Consider the following 19296-nt stretch of genomic DNA (forward strand, 5'->3'; position numbering starts at 1 on the left):
CTGTATTTTCCAGGCTGCTCCAGCTCCTGTGTGTCCTCAGGAAAAGAGCTCCAGCACTGCTGCTCCTTTCAATTTAAACCCCTTCCTCGCAGTGAGGAGCTCACACCAAAGCCCAGCCACATCCCAAAAAGAAGGGGTGGCCTGAAAAGGAAGCCAAGAGCAAACTTGACCTGCCCTGGTTCTCCCAGCACCTCCCCTGGCAGAGCGCTGCAGGCAGGAGATGGGGAGTGCAGCTGGATCCTGACGTGTCCTCCCAGGAAGCAGCAGCCGGCCCAGGGCAGAAAATAAACCACGACAGAAGCTCTGCTCCGAGGATGGAAGTGTTGGTGGCAAATCCTCCACAGCCTCCACAAAACCCAGAGGCTGAGGAGAGCCAGGCAGGAATGTTCTCATATATATATATATATATATATATATATATATATATATATATATATGTCTAATATATTTGGTATAAGATTTATATTATATTTCTATCATATTTATATTATATTATATTATATTATATTATATTATATTATATTATATTATATTATATCATATTATATTATATTATATTATATTATATTATATTATATTATATTATATTATATCATATTATATTATATTATATCATATTATATTATATTATATTATATTATATTATATTATATTATATTATATTACATTATATTGCATTGCATTACATTACATTATATTATATTATATTACATTATATTACATTATATTACATTACATTATATTACATTATATTATATTATATTATATTATATTATATTATATTATATTATATTACATTATATTACGTTATAGTACGTTACATTACGTTACATTATATTATGTTACATTATGTTACATTATGTTATGTTGTTTTATGTTATGTTATTTAATGTTATGTTATATTAATTACAGTATATTACATTATATTTCATTAATTACATTCTATTACATTATATTACATTGCATTACATTATATTACATTACATTATATTATAGATCATATTATATCATATTGTATTTAAAATATAATATGATAATATAATTCTATATCTACAATTATATAAATGTATAATTATATATTATATCCATATTTATATATAAAATACAATATTCTTCTGCTTGGCTTTGCTTTTGGTGGCAGAAGAAATCAAAGAAGCCACCAGGAAACCCAGTGCATGACTTTGGTGGAGAGGCATTTCCAGAGCAAAGTGGGGAGCCCTGAGCGAAACCAATATTGGTGGAGCAGGCTGTAAAAGCAGGGGCTGCTCCCAAAAAAAACCAAAACTCCTGCCGGGTTGGATGGGAACATCACCCACACTCACCTCTGCCCCTCTCCTGTTGTGCCTCCCGCCCTGGGCATGCAGGAATCCTGCTGCAAAGCTGGCCCCATCTTTCTTGCAGGCTTTTAGCCCTCCTGCATATAAATAGCACCAAGTGTTCACAGCAGCCAGCGATTAAGCACTGGAAAAAAAACAGAAAATCTCCTCTTCCCTGCATTATTAGGGAATCTGGGTCAATGAGTCTGCAAGCCGAGTAACAAATTCTCAGAGCTGGTTAATGAGAGACAGAGCGGGCGGGATGGAGCAAAGGCAGGGCTGATGCCATAATCCTGCTGAAATCCTTCCGTGCCAGCGATGAAAGCAGCTGTGATGGATGAGGAGCCCTGGGAATGGCACAGCTCCTCCTGAGCTGCTCCACGGCCTCGACACCCAAACCCTGGCTCGTGCCGCTCCCAGAGCCACACAGAGCCAGGAGATGTCAGGGATCTGAAAGCCACGGGGCAAAACTCCTCGGAACTTTTGGCTACTGGCTAAAGATAAAAACATCTTGTCAGAAATGATCAGCCAGATGCTCTCGCTGTAGCTCTGAGTGGGGATTTTTGGGCTGTGCTCTCACTAATCAGCTGCACGTGCAACGCGCTCGAGTTCCCACACCAGCAAAGCAAAACCCTGACTTGATGTATTCTGGGTCTGGAAAGTTGTTGCCTTCTTTAGAAAGTGGAGCTTAGCTTGAGGAGAGCAGAGGTCTGCTCAGCTTGCCTCATCTTCTCCAAGTCCATCACAGACTTTGGGAGGTGACCAAAAGCAGCGAGAAGTGAGCAGCTGGTGGTTCTTAAAGCAACTCCACAAATGGTTTCTGAGGAATGCTACACTGGAAATGACCAGCACTAGGTTGGAAGACTGAATATTTTCCAAATCTAAATGCTCGGTGATCGTCAGTCAGGGATTAAAGCATTTATTTCTGTGATTTATTGTTTTTGTTGCTTTCTAGAAAAGGACAGTGTGCACCATAAAAGCAGAGAGGGTGCTAAAATATGCAACACTCGAGGCTGGAAAGACTGGTCTGGGAGGAATGATCACAGCTGGAGACCCCAAGAAGGGAAGAGAGGAGCAGAGATGTGAACAAAGCCCTCATGTTTTCTGGGTGGCTGGGCTCTGCATAGATTTACTAATTTCATACAGAAATAGAGTCCCAGGTGAGAGTACAGACCCAGCCTAAGAGCAACCCGAGAGACCCCAAAAACCTCCTGTGTCAGAGGGTGCTGCTGGCCCCTCGAGTGAGTGAGGGCTCTCTCTGAGAGAGACCCATCCCCTGCTCCTGGCTGATCCCTCTGCACAGCAAAGATCACAGAGTATTCCTCACAGATCAAAAAAACTGCCTTGGTCTCCTTGCCCCCAGTTCCTCCCCGTCCATTTCTCACTTCCAAGACAAATTCTGCCCCCCAGAGAGGAGAAACAGCTCAGGTTTTCAGAACAACACATGGCTTCCAAAGCATCATTCTGCCCTTCTCCTTCTCCAGTCAGGACTGGGATTTGTTGAAGAGTTCCCAGAAGTTGTGCCTGCCATAATCACTGACATTGAAATGGTCCATGCCCTCAGCCTCCTCCTGCTGCCAGGCCAGCACGGAGGGACCATTAATGCAAATAAACTCCCTGTTTCCATTGAGCCTTTTCTCCTGGCCAGCTGCAGCAAGTCCTCTGCATGGGGGAATTATAAATAGTGCCCGTGTCATTCCAATGTTAATGGCTGTTAATGAAATTGAAGGATGGCATGCATTCCCTTTTAATATCCTCGGAGCTGCGATTGCACTCCGTGCCCATGGAAAGAGCCCTGGGACTCAGCACATCCTTCCCACAGCCCATCCATGTGCTGCTCTGGACAGGAACACACAGAGGGAAATCATTTTGTTGTCTCCCTGATGCAGGAAACCCACCCATCCCCTACAGACAGGCACTGCACCACGAGGGCAGCTTGTGACACAGGGAAAAATAAAAATAAAAAAAAAAAATAAGATTTGAAGAGCGATAGCAGCAATTGAGCTTCACTTTCCATGCATTGTTCTCCAAAAAGCCCCGAGAAGCTGTGTTTACCTTATCTTCATCCCTCTGGATTTGGGCTGTACACAATCCACAAGCCTTCCCCACCTCCCAAAAGCACGTTTGGAGCAAGGCCAGCACATGAGCTGTGCTGGTAGGCTCGGTGCAGACTCAGGTGGGGCGTGTGAGGCTCCAGCCAGGAGCCTGATTTTCACACTCCCTGAGAACAGCCCAAAACTTCCCCCTGAGCACAGGAATCCTCCAGCTCCAGGGCTAGGGAGGAAGAAAAGCTGAAAAGCTGCAGATGATGAGCACCTGGGCTAGTGAAGGTGTCCCTTTCACGGCAGGAGGATGGAATGAGATGATCCTTAAGTCTCTTCCAACCCAAACCACTCTGGGATTCCATCAAGGGTGAGATCAGCACTTGGATGCTGCAGGTGCAGGAAGGAGAGCCTGGCCATTCATTCCACCTTCAACTTTTCCCAAAACACCCTCAAGATAAAAGGAACAAACTTATTTTTTTTCTTTTTGCTTCCTCACTTTTACAGAAGCCTCTTTTGTCTTTATCTCTCTTCACAGTGGTTCTAAGAGTCCCTTTTTTTTTTTTTTCTCCTCCTAATTACAACTCCACTACACTCCAAAGAATTTGGCTGAAAAGAAATATATATATAAAAAAAAAAACAGTGAAGTTATTCCAGTCCAAACAGGGATGGATAACCAGAGAGCCATCAGATTTAACAGTGGCACCCACACAGAGCCAAAAACCCCAGGAAAAAGTGGGGGAAGGCCTCTAGGAAGGTGTTCTTCCCCATAAAATCCTCTTCCAGCATTTTTTAACTGTGTCCACAGCTCCTTTTCTATTTACACACAATTTAAACAGTGATCTGGCAGCGGGAGGGGAAAATGCTTGGGGTGGAACGCATGGCTGAGGAAGCTAAATAAAGCAGTGGCCAGCTCTTCAATCATCCTATATTTTATATATACAAAGGCTGCGATTCCACTAAGCTTTTCCAAAACAACACGTAAAGAATCCAAAACAGGGCAAAACAACGGTAATAACCGGTTCTAATTAAATCAGGGGCACAGCACAGCTCTGCTCCTCTGCCAGGCTCGTTTCCCTGGAGGAATGGCTGAGGGATGGTGGGACTGGTGGGACTGGTGGGACTGGTGGGACTGGTGGGACTGGAGGGACTGGAGGGACTGGAGGGACTGGAGGGACTGGAGGGACTGGAGGGACTGGGAGCTCTCATGGGCTGTGCTGGTGGGCTGGTGCCTCAAGCCAGCACTGTCCCAGCAGGGAGATTTCAAGGAAATTCAATCTGGCCAAACTCTCTTTCCAAAAGATCTGAAGAGCTGATGACCTCACTCAACTCGTGAACGGTCCAACCTGTACAATAACATCACATATTTTGTTGGCTGTTCTAGTAAATATTCAGACAAACAAGCTGGGGCTTTTTTTTTCTACGTACTTCAGAAACAAATCCAAAAAAATTGTAAAGGGGAAAAGAAAAAAGCGAGGAAAAAAAAAAAAAAAGAGTAGCATTCTGGTCTAGAAACACAGGAAAACATCCCACTAAAAAAAGATGCATCCCTCTTTTCCTTAGCTGAGGTTTTTAAAAATGCAGATTTCTCTGCTAAGCTGTGAAGGCAATCTGAGAGGCAGGTGGTTGTGCAACACTTGGCTGCTGCATGAGATCCTTTTCCGTGATATTTGCAGGAATTAATAAGAGGAAACAAGGCCCACTTCAAGATATTAAACTGTCCAAACAAACAAAAAGAAAATACAGTCATACCATTAATGGACACACCATGACTTCAGCCCCCTTCCTTCATCTCAAATGCCTTCAATTATTTCAACACAAGAAGGATTTGAGCAAGAGAGGTTTATTTTTAAGCCTCTGTGTCAACCTTAATTCCAGTGGGGTTTGAACCCAGCACACCTAAATCAACATCAGCATTTTTCTCCCTTTATTCTTTCTGTCTTTGTGGTATCACAGCCAAAATATGACAGAGGCAGGTGAACCGAAAACAATCTGGAGATGAGACACAATTCCTTGCGTTGTTGAAAAGCCAGAAAATGATGAAAACTATTTTTTTTTTGCTCCCTGCCCCAGAGGAAAGAATGCTTGGGGTAAAGGTGTGAATTATAGAGCAAACAGCAGCGCAGTGGCCAGGTCCAGGCAGTACCAAGCCCTAATTTACACTCTGTTTTCTCACTTTTTTAACGTGGAGCTTGGGCTGCTGTTCAGCCCAGAACTTCTTTGGTCGATACCTTCCCAACAGTTCACTGCAGAGCTGCCAGTTGTTGTTATAGTTACAGCTGTATTTTGGGGCTTTTCTGTAGTTTTCATTGATCATTTCCACCTCTAAACCCCAGTGCACAGTCCAACAGCACTCCTTGGTAACTGTGGAATTGGGACTATTAGAAATCCCACATGAAACAAAAAAAGCAGCTGCCTAAACCCTCCCATTTCCACCCAGATGTCTCTTGTTTCAATTAACAGAATCAAACTAATTCAGAGCCATTCACTGGCCTTGTTTGGGCTTACTTGGAAAAACACACCTATAAATCACATCTGAAAAGCTGCAAAGAGAGAAAGAATTTGTTCCTCTTTGGACAGATCTTTCTGCTCTTTTTTTTTTTTTTTGGTAGAACAAAATTTTACTACCAAACACAAAACGCACAATTATGTGTTGACAGCTCGCAGCCTCTGTTGGTTCTGGCCACAATAAAACACAACTCCACACTGTGCCTCCAGTTCTTTGAAATTCAGGGCACCCAGAGGCTCCCATTTGCATCATCCTCCTGGGATCCTCAGCTGGAAAAGAGATTCCAAATGTACAGGGAGCTTGAAGTTACCAAAACAGAGCCACACTGGGGGTTTCCCTGGTCCCAAATCCATCAGACACGGAGTGTTCTGGCTTTCACCATTCATGGAGAATTTTGAAATGCCAGATCAGAACAGAGCTGCAGGAAAACCAGCAAAGAATCCCAGAATCACTGAGGCTGGAAAAGCCCTTCCAGCCCATCGAGTCCCAGCTGTGCCCCATCCTCGCCTTGTCCCCAAGGCACCCAGTGCCACCTCCAGCCCTTCCTGGGACACCCCAGGGATGGGATCCAAACCTCCCTGGGCAGTTCCAGTGCCTGAGCTCCCTTTCCATGGGGAAATTCCTGCTGATGCCCACCCTGAGCCTGTCCTGGCCCAGCCTGAGGCTGTTCCCTCTCATCCTGGATGTCCCCCTGGCTGTCCCCTCCTGTCAGGAGCTGTGCAGAGCCACAAGGTCCCCCCTGAGCCTCCTTTTCTCCAGGCTGAGCCCCTTCCCAGCTCCCTCAGCTTCTCCTCATGGAACTTAAAATGAGATCTACAAGGAGCTGGGAGCAAGGATTTGTTCCCAGTCTGAAGGACACATTTCTGCTGGTGATTCAGGTTCAAGCAGCATTTTCCTCTCCGGAATTTGAGGATTCTTAAGAGTGCTCCCAGTATCACTGTAAACCCCCCAGGATTATCCAAAAGACAGGGAGAGTTTGGGAAAAGCCTTGGCTGGGTAGGACGGAGATCTGGGATGTTGAGTGTGTGGTGATGAGGGACAGCTGGAGATGCCCAACAGCAACCACTCCAAAGGATGCAGGAATGGGCACAGGAAGGGAAAATGCAGGAATATGGGCACAGAAAGAAATACAGGAATATGGGCACAAAAAGGAGAAATGCAGGAATGGGCACAGAAATGGGAAATGCAGGAATATGGGCACAGAAAGAAATACAGGAATATGGGCACAGAAAGGAGAAATGCAGGAATGGGTACAGAAATGGGAAATGAAGGAATATGGGCACAGAAATGGGAAATACAGGAATATGGGCACAGAAAGGAGAAATGCAGGAATGGGTACAGAAATGGGAAATGAAGGAATATGGGCACAGAAATGGGAAATACAGGAATATGGGCACAGAAAGGAGAAATGCAGGAATGGGTACAGAAATGGGAAATGAAGGAATATGGGCACAGGAAGGGGAAATGAAGGAATCTGGGCACAAAAAGGAGAAATGCAGGGATGTGGGCACAGAAACAGCCTCAGCACTGCCCTGCCCATCACCTTCAGACCCCACAAAGGAGGAAAGCAGGACTGCTCCACGTGTCCAAGACAAGGAGGCAGGGGGCAAGTCAGGGATGGAGAAATCATGGTCAGAATCCAGAGGCACTCAGGGAAAGCTTCTCCCTCCTTCTGGGGCTGTGCAAGGAGGTCACACCATTAATCTCATCCCAGAGGAAAATCTGAGCCAGTGGCTGAGGGCTGCTTGACGTGGTTTGGAGAGGATTCCTCCAGCCTGCCCATAGACTTTGGTATTTTATTTGGTTAATTTGCACGGGGCTGTAAACATTGACGAAATAGGAATGCATACAGAAAGATGCTTTGCAAAGAGTTTGGTTTAAAATGAGAAGTGGTGTTGGCCTCTCAGGGAGGAATGTCCCTCTGCCCTCTGCTTTGGAGGTGGTCAGCTGAGTGCTCCACGAGGGTGGGAGAAACGAGGAGCTCGCCCAGGGAGCTGGGAAGGAAATTCTTATTTTTGTTTTGCTTCTCAAAGTAGCTTTTAATATTTCTAAGAGGCCTTTTGAAAGAAACACAACCCCTCGAAACATAACTTTGGAAAGGGGCTCCTTTTGAATCAAAATAAATTTTGAAGAAGAAAAATGTGAACACACTCTTACCAAGTGAAAAGCCGCAGCTGTTCCACACAGGGCTGGCAAGGCAGGGAGAAATAATTCACAAATAATTGTATTAATTAACTATCAGAGTGTCCTCGTGAGCCGATGGGAGACCCCACACGCTGGACTCCCCACAAAAGGGAAATAATCTGTATTGCTATTAAAAATCTGCCCTGGAAACTATCAGATTGAGGGAGGAAAGGACTATTTTAACCAATTTGTTAATTACGAATATTAAAGAAATCAAGCTTTGAAGCTTAGTTCATAACCAGTCAAACTTCCACTATTGTTCTGCTCAGGAAATTCCAACTCTGCAGACAGCATCTGTCAATCTGATCATTATGTGGTTAAATGAGGGAGAAAAAAAAAAAAAGTGCTCACTCTCACCTGCAAAGGCTATCTGAGCCTTGAAAATTTAATTTGAGTTTTCCTTTCTAGATTTGACTGGTCAAGTTAAACTAGAAAGATTATTCATGGAAAAGCAACGGCAGTTGGTTACTAGGATACAAAAAATCACTTAGAATGTTCCTCCAATGAATAATCCCATGCAGAACACACACAAATTCAATAAATTATGAATTTCTCGGTCTCTCTTACATAAACATTGGGGTTGCAGAGGCATTTCTTGGAAACCTTTAATATAAATTCATCTCTTAATGACTGTGCTCTAGCAGAATAAACAGAGGGGATGGCTGAGCCCTGCAGGTGAGCTGCATCCTTTGTCTAGACATGGAAGTTCTGGCAGCAGGCAGCGTGCCCGGGACCAGCAGATCCATGGAATTTGGAATAATCTCGGAGCAGAGCCTGGAATTTGGCACGCTCACAGGCCTGGGCACAGTGGGTGACGTCAGCAGCAGACTAAGCTAATTTGTAAGAAGGCAATTCTTATTCCTGAAAAAAAATTAAAAAAAAAAAAAATTAAATCCCCTTTCCTGCACAATTCCACGGATCTGAAAGGTATTACATAAAGCACTTGTCAGATGTGTGAAGGCACGAGGCAGAGTTTAGGCTGGAGAAGATCTCTGAAGATTATTGAGCCCAACCTCTGAGGAAGGCAGGGAGAAGTTTTCCTGCATCCATCCGAAGTTTTCCTGCATCCATCCCAGGCCCCCAGCCTGGCACAAAGGTGGGAAAAGCATCCTGGAATCTTCCAGAGCCTTTCCTGAGCCACTCTGGCATCCTTGGAAGCAGCACTCAGGCTCAGGAGGATGATTTTGGTCAATGAGTAAAACCAACCTGGGTTTGGACCTGTCTGGGCTGTGCATGTCCCATCCCACCCCTTCCAAAATCCCTGGATAGCACCAACCCCAGGCACAAACCCTGCTCCAGGGGCTGAGATCACTTTGTATAAACTTTACCCAAGATTTCCTTGAAAGTGAGCCTTGTCCTCCTCACCCTCTGCCTTCGGGCAGCTTGAGCTGCTCTGCTGCTGCCAAATCACTCAGTAATTGCTGTTTAAAACCTCAAAAATCAGTTGCCCAGGGTGGAGATCTGCCCTGAACCCTCCACTCCAGGAGAGAGCCACCAAATTCTGAAAAACCTGCCAGGAGAAGATGCTCTTCATCTCTACGAGCAACAGCTTAGAAAATTAATTCTGTTTTCATTCTTGGAAACCCTTTCATTTGGCAGGACAAAATAATCAAGAGGTTTTGCAGGTGTCCTGAGGAAAGGACCACCACAGGACAGCCCCTGAAGAGGTCACAAGGGGACACAGCTTTTTGCAAGGAGCCTACAGGGATCTTCAAACCCACCTTTAGCCCTGGTTGTCCAGTTCTACTCATTCCATTCCTAGCTGATGAATCACAAATAAACATAACTTGTTCTTTTAGATCTCCAGTGATAGAACTATTCTTATTTATTGTATTGCACCAAGGCTTTGCATGGTTGCTAACCTGCCTGAGAGTACATGCTCAAAATTCCTGGTCCTGTCTTCTCCCCAAAATTCACTGCAGCCTCTGAGCTGCTCCCCTTACAGAATTTTAGCCATCCCCAGGACACTACACCAGGCAGATCTCCAGTAGAGTTTTGTATTCTCAGGGGAAAAAAAAAAAAGCTCCATCCAACCGTGTCAAGTTTAAGACCCCAAGAAACAGCAATTTTCCCTCATTAGGAATTCTGCTTTCAAGCTGAGGAGATAACTTTTGAGCTGCACTCCATCAATTCCAGAAGACATCAAGCTGAGCAGCTGGTGTCCCAGTGAGAGCAGAGGAGATAACAGGCTCAGGAAAGCTGCTGCCCCAGTGCCACTTATCTCTGAGCAGAGCAGGAGAAACTTGAATGGAATTATTTCATTTGCGCCGCCAAATGGGATATTCTATCTTTTATCTTTGGCTTCTCCAGGCAGGGCCTAGAGGATTCAATGTTTGAGTTATGGAGGAGGGCAAAAATCAAAAATCTTCATTCCCTGGCATTTGGAAACCCTCTGAAAACTTTTGCTTAAGTGAATTCTTTTTTGACTGTTTTCCCTGTGTTGCCACACAGACAACAAAAACCAGAGCTTTACTTTCATGTTTCTATTTATTTCTCCCACATAATCATTAGGCATTTTCCTATCAGGAGTACAATCACAGGAAAATGGTTAAAATAGGAGAATTCCCAAAGTACAGAATTATCATTATTTTGTAAAAATCCACAATAAAACCAGCAAAGTTCAAAAATGAAACCTGTTCCACGCAACTATCCAGCCAACAACCCCGCAAACACAACTCCATCCATCCTTCTCCCCTCAAAGCATCAGCAGCTCTTAAAAATAATCCTAAATAAGATTTCCCAGCTGCACTGGGAAGGCTTTGAAGTGCAGTTGGATGGTTTTGTCTTTAAGGAATCTTCCTGTGCAATTGAAGCAATACATCATTTTTTATCTTCTGATTTGATTTCCTTACAGCAAAAGGGTGCAGAAAGGGAAAAAAGAAATGGTTTTGCTGGAAAGGGGCAAGGACTGGGGGCAGATCCTCCCAGCAGGAGATTCCTGAGCTGCTCCATTGCCAGAGGTCTGAAAGAACCCAGGGAGAAAAAAGCTCCTGGGTGGAAAGCAAGCCCTGCTTACACGAAGCAGAGGAGGAGATCTCCCTGGACACAGAGGGGAAAACAAATTAACAAGCAAGAAATCACTTTCTCCTCCCTCCCTCCTCCCCAGAGCCCCACTGCAGCTGCTCAGACACCAGGAATTCGTTTTCCAGCACTCAGTAATTGAGACAACAGGGCACCCAGGTCTGAAGGGAACAGCTGGCACAGGTAAGCTGAAATAAAGCTTTCTTTGTGCCAGGGATTCCTTCTTTTTCATCATACACAGGGAAAATAAACACAGCATCACCAAGATAGGGAAGAACAGAGAGTAAACAGCATCTCCTTCCCACCAAAAAAGTCCTCCCATAGGCACAGAGCTCATCTAAGAGAGCCTGGGGAAAGGCCTGCTGATGGGAAAGGAGCAAGGATGGGAAGGAGAAGTGGTGGAACCTCACTAAGGACACCAAAACACCACTGGCCCAGGGTCTGTCCCCTCCAGGGCACAGCAGATGGTGGCACCACACACGGGAGGAGAAGCTGCCTGAACGAGGGGACAGAACAAAGTGTGGAAATCCTCCTCCAGCAAAACTTCCTCCAGCTGCTGCACACAGAGGGACTTCCCTGAGAGGTGCCACCAGCCAGGCCCTTCCCCACAGCCCTTCCCCACTCCTCGGAGGCTGAGCACACCTCTGCCCTCGGGATCAGTCTGCAGAATTTGGGTGCCAGGGAGTCCCAGAAGTGGCCCAGGAGCTCCTGAGGAGCAAGTCAGCCCTGTGGTTTGGCTCCTGTGCAGGGCACAGCAAAAAACTGCTCCCAAAAACTGCCCCAGGCAGGGTTAGGGAGACAAACCCAGGAGATAATAACGTGGAAATGTGTCGGATGATGCCCTTTTTTGACTCAGAGATGGGGTAACTGAGAGGCGTTTTAAAAACCTTTATTCTATTTTCAGTCTCATGAGAAGGGTGAGACAATAGAGATGCAATAATTCACGCCATTCTACGAATCCATTTCCCACAGGAATGCAAAGGGAAGAGATGGAGGATCTCACACACCTTCCCCGTGGGGAAATTGAGGTGGGATCTCACCGGATGTTCCAGGGAATCTCATCCAGCAGCACACGAAGCCACCCCAGGCTGTCCCCACTGTGCTTGGTTGTGCCAATTCTCCTGCCTGCTCCTCTCCTGAACCCACCTCATCCATCAGGGTGACGTGCAGGCTCCACCTCAGGAAAGGCTGCTCCTAATTTAGCTGCCAAGCCGCACAGATAGGCTCTGTAAACAGCGGGATGCTGAGGAGAAGGGAATTGTTTCCTTTCAAGGCAAACCCTGCAGCAGGACACCGCTGCCCCAAAGTGCAGCTCTGCAGCCCCAGCAGGAGCTGGGAGGTGAAACCCGCTGCAGCTCAGAAAACTGAAGTTTAGATTTGCATTTAGCTGCTGATTTGCACCTAAATGCAAATCTCAATTTCAATTTTCCTAATTGGAAAGCCAGGGAATGAGGCTGTGCAAGGAGAGAGAAGCCTGGCATAAGCCTGGCACTGACTCATCCCTCTCTGTCAAACAAACATTCCAGCCTGGCTGCCTGGAGTTAAACACCTCAAACATCCTTAGGCACTTCCATAGGTTGTCAGATCATTTCCTCTGCCTTCGGGGAGGGTTTTGCCTCCCCAGACAGACTCTGGGTTGGGATTTTCAGTATCTGAGGACCTGCTGACACACAGGTCCTCCCGGCCTGCAGCAATTATCCGAAGGAAAAAAAATAAATAAATAAAAGGAGGGAAAGTGCTGCTTGCCAGACCTCTGAGCAAAGCAATTCCCCTCTGGAGCAAAAATAATTTTAAAAAATAAAAATAAAATAAAATTTTTTTTAAAAAAGCAAGAGAAGGCACCTGCCCAGCACTACCCAGTGGAGAGCAGGGAAAGCTCTGGCTTTAATGACACACTTGGCACTGTGCTGAGTGTGAGTGACAGCCCGTGGGCCACGGGGCATGACACAGCTCCATTTAACACAGCCCCAGGGGGTGATGCCTGCCTGCATTGGAGCACAGTTGTTCCTCCAGAGCCGAGGTGCCAAAGGCTGAATTCATGGTGCCAGTTGGCTGCAGCACAGTCTGGGGCATGTACAGTGGTTAAAGAGAGTGCTCAGTGCACAATCAGCTCTAAATCCCAGCGAAGGCTGAGCAGCTTCACAGGTTTCCTTTTGAAGAGTGGAAGAGCAGAAGGTTGCTAAGAAAGCAGTGAATTTTTTTTTTTTTTTTTTTCCCACTTCTATGACTTTCCTCCAGGAGATGCTTCATAATTAATTAACTCTGGTACCCCCATGTGAGCCAGGGTTTCCTGCCTTCCTTACATTCAAAGCAATCCTGTGATAAAGCCACTTGCTCCAAGGTTACTCAGGGAGTCATCAAAATCACTGGCAGACTCTCAGAACCTCAACTCCTAAAAGATGCAGAAAAACAGGCAAAATGGGGCTGGATTAACACCTGCAGTCCATGTTGATCAGCATGGAACCAAACCCAAAGCAGGTCCCTTTTTCACTCAAACCTGAAGTGGTATTTTGTCGTTTTCTTGAAGTCAGACTGGAGTCAAATCAAACAATTTCCTGAACTCCTGACAATAACAAGAACTCCTCCCACAGTGCATCACTAGCAGCTGAAGGAGGAGGGACCAGAAAACAAATCTAAACAGAAGTGCTCCTTCAAGTGAGATTTTAGCCCCTGGAAAAGGGAGAGAGGTCTTTTCCCACTGCATGGACTTTGCTCCTCATTTCTTAGAGGAGAACTGAATCAGTATTTTGAAAAGACATACACAGAAATGTCTTTTTTAACCCACAAGCTGTAAATTCCTGCAGCTCTGCCATAACCGGGACCCTCCAACCATCCCTGTTTGGCCTGGCAGATGGGAGCACCAGCCTGGTGAAGGTCTGAACTTGGGATTTCTGCCTTGTTGAGAGCAGGTTAATTATTAGAAGCCTTTTCCTTAAGAATACAAAATAATTTCTTGCAACAAAGTCGCTTCTGCCCAGAACAAGCCCCATTCTCCCTCGTGTTTACCAGACACAAATGCCACTCATACTTGGTATTCCTCGCAGTTGTGAGGAAGGCTGTGGGAGAAGCACAGCAATCAGATCCCAGCCAGATTCTAAAAAGGGAATTTGGCTCCTTTGTTAAATACCAATGCCCCTATTTGGGTCAGGACCAACAGCTGGATCCCAAGTGGAAAGTCCTTGCCTTGTGCCTCGGGTGGTGAGTGCCTCCTGTGTCCCAGCAGCTGTCCCCCTTCCCCTGCCACCACGGGGACACTGCTCCTCACAAGGGTTTCCCTGGATCACAGGAATTTTCCCCTCTCCCAAGCCTGCCCTGCTGAGGTCCTGGCATCTTCCTGCTCCCACTGGTTATTAACCCTTTCCTGAGCCCTGTGGGTGCCTGGAGAAAGGAGCCCCATGGAGAAAGGAGCCCCATCCATGATGTCAGGGTGCTTTGTGCTGCTCCCTGCCTCTCTCACCCCAGCTCCAGAGAGATTCCCTGCAGAAATCCAGGCACAGAGCCACAAACCCCACAGAACCAGCAGCTCCAGAGCTATTCCCTGCAAAAACCCAGGCACAGAGCCACAGATCCCACAGAACCAGCAGCTCCAGAGAGATTTCCTGCAGAAACCCAGACACAGAGGCACAAATCCCACGGAACCAGCAGCTCCAGGCCAGGCCAGTTGCTGCCCATCACCTGCGGGAGCCAGGAGAACACCGTGCCTCAAAAACCAACAATTCCCTCTCGCCTCGCCCACCTACCCGCAAAATCACCTCGGGCCATGGGAGGGAGGGGAGGGGAGCAGGGAAACAGCGACATCCATTCCCAGCCTGTGCTGGAGCTGATCCTCCAGGAGATTCCCAGCCTGTGCTGGAGACGCTCGAGGGGAGCAGGGAGACAGTGACATCCATTCCCAGGGAAACAGGGAAACATCCATTCCCAGGGAAACAGGGAAACATTCACCCCCAGCCTGTGCTGGAGCTGCTGGAGGGGAGCAGGGAAAGAGTGAAACATCCATCCATTCCCAGCCTGTGCTGGAGATGCTGGAGGGGAGCTGGGAGACAGTGACATCCATTCCCAGGGAAACAGGGAAACACCATTCCCAGGGAAACAGGGAAACATCCATTCCCAGGGAAACAGGGAAACATCCATTCCCAGCCTGTGCTGGAGATGCTGGAGGGGAGCAGGGTAACAGTGAAGCATCCATTCCCAGGGAAACCAGGAAACACCATTCCCAGGGAAACAGGGAAACATCCATTCCCAGGGAAACAGGGAAACACCATTCCCAGGGAAACAGGGAAACACCATTCCCAGCCTGTGCTGGAGCTGCTCCTGCAGGAGGTGCCGGAGCCGCTCCCGGAGCATCCCGAGGGCTCCGGGGCAGCCCGGTGGCAGCACCCGCGTGTGCCGCGTGTCACTTAGCTGTCACCCCGATAAAGAGCGACTTCCAGCAGCACCTCAGGCCTGTTGTTAAGCGCATCTGACACATCCCAGCTCTCTTCCCTTCCAATGGCTGCCCAGGAGCTGCCTCTCATTAGCCACAGCCTCAGGACTCCTTTCCGTGGCTGTTCATGCGACCAAGCCCATCGTGTGCTGAGCATCGGAGGCTCGGCAGACACGAGTTTCCCAAGCTCCCGGCACGAATCCCTCCGGCCCCGATAGCGTGTGCTCTTGCATCGCCCCACGGAAATGTGCAGAGAAAAGGATGAGGCTGGGCGAGCATTTAAAGGTGCAACGAGAACGGTTTGTTCGAGCACATTTGGGCAAAGTCAGGTATAAAAATGAGTTGTCTGCAATAGGGTTTCCAATTGAATTCTGCTGTTTGAGAAAAGCGTCGCCATTTCTGTATAAAACCTGAATTGTTGCTTGTTTTGGCTTTTCCAGGTCCCTCCACATTCCCTCTGCATTTGATTGCATTGAAAAGGCTTTTTCTACCTTAAGCTATTTATGGTGAACAAAACGACCAAAGTGATTCTGCAGTGAATCACGAGCAAGCAAGTTTCAATTTGAATGGGTTCTGTTTGATTGTTTGGGTTTTATTAAGAAGTTTCTTCAGTCCATGGGACAGTGAACAATTCCCCTGTCAAAATGAGAGTGAAAGTGCCTTGCTCAGTCTGCAGGGTGAAGAAAAAGGTGCATTTTGGACCGAGAGAAGGAAAGACTTAATTCTGACTGATTATCTTGGAGTAATTCTAAACAGCCCTCACATTTATAAATGGAACTTCATCCAACCATTCAGTCTCCCGGAAAAAACTTTCTAATTTTCAAAAGGGCTGTTCCAAGAACAGTTCTAAACCTGCTTCCCTCCACAATGCCATTTGGATAATGAAAGACAAACAATCCATCCAAAATTCAGTTTCATATGAAAAATTGCTGAATGGGGTCCAACCCGACAAGAGACGTTCATAAACTTCCAAACTGCAAACCTCCAAAAGCTCCTCAGCAGCCACAGGCTAACAGCTCCTTTGGACTGTCATTCCTCTTGTAAAAAAGCGAACTGAGTTTGGGGGAAAGACACATTTCCAGCATCATCCAGCCCTCAGCAGAGGCATTCAAGTGTCCTGCATAGCTTTGCCTTGCGCAATTTGACAAATGTTTGCGAATGGACCATCCCCAGCCGTGCAATCCTCCCAGACAGGAGGGACACGACTGAGATTTTCTAGGCCACCAGAACAAACGTTTGAGCTGGGAGGTCTCCATAAATCAAGCCTTCATTTTTTAAATTTTTTTTTTCCCCCACCATCAAACTTTTCCTCTTTAACAACTCCTTTTGAAAGCACCGCGAGGAAGTCCTGAATCGCGGAGCTGCGGTTGCAGCTGATGTCATCCCTTTTTTTAAATTCACGTGTGGAAGGCTGAGCATGTGGAGGCTGCTCAGGAGAGACTGTTCTAGCAGCAGGCAGAAGGGTTGGTACAACTCCCAGCCTTCTGCAACAGAGCTCTCTACCCACCAGGTTCAGATATTTTTTCTTTGGGAAGTTCCAGCCTGACCACTCTGCTGACCCAAAGATGTTTTCCTGGCTTTTTTTATTTTTTTTCCCCCTCCCAGGTCTTTTGCATGTGCCCCCAGTTGAAAAGCCAACCCACAAAATACATTTTCTCAAAGGTCGTGCACTCCTCACCATGCCTTTATTTGCCACTTGGTGAAGCATTGAAAAAAAAATGAAAACTTCCTTATTGTGAGAGGAGTTAATGTCCCATTTAAATGTAATAGAGAACGAGAGGAGATGCAACTAGAAATCTAATCGCTGGTTCATAGCTAAACCACGAGCTTAGCAGCTTTCTTTTGTGCCCTGAAGGTCCCAGGCACCCTCTCTTTGCAAAGACAATATATGGCACATCCAAATGCTAATCTATTCCTCTCTTTATTTCTATATTCAGCTCCCTGGCTGATTACAGGCAGACGTGTATGTGTTCAATAGATCCTCCTGCTTCTTTAAATAAGTTTAATAATACCCTTTTTATTTATGGGAGCCTGAAGTACAAAAGATGCAATGCAGGAGCTCTGCAAGAGCAGAAACGAGAAGAAAAGCGGAGTGGCTGAAGATACAGCCTGGCAAGGGCTCAGTAATTCAACCCTGTTGATTCTATAGAGACCAACTGCTTTTATTATGCACAGATTCTCCGAGCGGGGGGGTGGGGGGAACCCCACAGTTACGAACTTGCAGAGGAAAAGAATCTGTACATCTCTTGTCCAAGCGCAGAATTGGCTAAAAATGCAGTTTTGAAGGCAGGGCAGCCCACCGAACATTTCAGACCTCAGCGCAGTTTTCGTCCGGCCACTCCGAACCACTAAGATCTCTCCTCATTAAAAAGTTGTGTTAAAATAAAAAAAAATAAAATAAAATAAAAAAAAAAAAGCCGTGAGGAGAAGGGGAAATGAAGCAGAAAGCCCCTGCGAGGGCTCGGTGCGAGGGCTGGGAAGCGCCGCTGCCGCTGCGGGATCAGCCCCGCTTCACCCCGCGCCCCGCATCCCCGCCCGCAGCGCCGGCAGCGAGCGCATCGCAGAAATTCCTGCAACGCCCGGCTTCTCCGGGGCTTGCCGGCACGCTCGGCTTCTCCGGGGCTTGCCGGCACGCTCGGCTTCTCCCGGGGAGCCTCGCCCCGGGGAGGAGCGGCACAGCCGCCGCCGCTCGCCCGCAGCATCCCCGGGGCAGGACGCGCCCCCCGCCCGCGGCCCCGCGGCCCCGCCGGTACCTGCCAGCGTCTTGTGCACCGTGTTGCCCATCGCTCGCTCGCTCGGCGGCGCGGCGGAGCCCGGGGCCGCCCGGAGCTCCGCAGGGCCATGGACAGCGCCCGCCCCGCCGCCGCTCCGCGCCCGCCCCCGCCCCGCCCCGCGGAGCCGCCCCGCCCGAGCGCGGAGCCGCCGCGCTGCCCCCGGCCCTGCTCCTGCGCCGGTGCCCCTGCGGGATGTGCTGCTCTGACCCTGTCCCGGTGCCCCTGCGGGATGTGCTGCTCTGACCCCATCCCTGTTCCCATCCCTGTCCCGGTGCCCCTCCGGGATGTGCCGCTCTGACCCCATCCCTGTCCCTGACCCGATGCCCTTGCGGGATGTGCTGGTCAGACCCCATCCCTGTTCCCATCCCTGTCCCGGTGCCCCTGCGGGATGTGCCGCTCTGACCCCATCCCTGTTCCCATCCCTGTCCCGGTGCCCCTGCGGGATGTGCTGGTCAGACCCCATCCCTGTTCCCATCCCTGTCCCAGTACCTCTCCGGGATGTGCCGCTCTGCCCCCATCCCTGCCCCCAGCCTTGTCCCTAACCCGATGCCCCTCCGGGCTCTGACCTCATCTCTGTTCCCATCCCTGTTCCCATCCCTGTCCCAGTACCTCTCCGGGATGTGCCGCTCTGTCCCCATCCCTGTCCCTGACCCGGTGCCCCTGCGGGATGTGCTGCTCTGTCCCTGTCCCTGACCCGGTGCCTTTCCGGGATGTGCCGGTCAGACCCCATCTCTGTTCCCATCCCTGTTCCCATCCCTGTCCCAGTACCTCTCTGGGATGTGCCTCTCTGCCCCCATCTCTGTCCCGGTGCCCCTCCGGGATGTGCCGCTCTGCCCCCATCCCTGTCCCTGTCCCGGTGCCTCTCCGGGATGTGCCGCTCTGTCCCTGTCCCGGTACCTCTCCGGGATGTGCCGCTCTGCCCCCATCCCTGTTCCCATCCCTGTTCCCATCCCTGTCCCGGTGCCTCTCGGGGGTGCTCCCCGGGGAGCACCCACTGGCACCTGGCGGAGGAGCAAACACAGGCCCG

At 48.2% G+C, this 19296-nt stretch overlaps 1 protein-coding gene across 1 annotated transcript in view; it reads right to left on the reverse strand.

Moving 5' to 3' along the window:
- NEURL1B (neuralized E3 ubiquitin protein ligase 1B) overlaps positions 1-18352 on the reverse strand; it is a 32692-nt gene extending 14340 nt beyond the window's left edge. The window contains exon 1 of the mRNA XM_021532125.3: positions 18249-18352. Within this exon, the coding sequence (XP_021387800.1) occupies positions 18249-18279 (31 nt within the window). The 5' untranslated portion in view covers positions 18280-18352. The remainder of the gene's footprint in view (positions 1-18248) is intronic.
- Between the last annotated feature and the right edge of the window lie 944 nt (positions 18353-19296).

This window comes from Lonchura striata, chromosome 15 (genome assembly GCF_046129695.1).
Source record: "Lonchura striata isolate bLonStr1 chromosome 15, bLonStr1.mat, whole genome shotgun sequence".
In the NCBI taxonomy this organism is placed as follows: domain Eukaryota; kingdom Metazoa; phylum Chordata; class Aves; order Passeriformes; family Estrildidae; genus Lonchura; species Lonchura striata.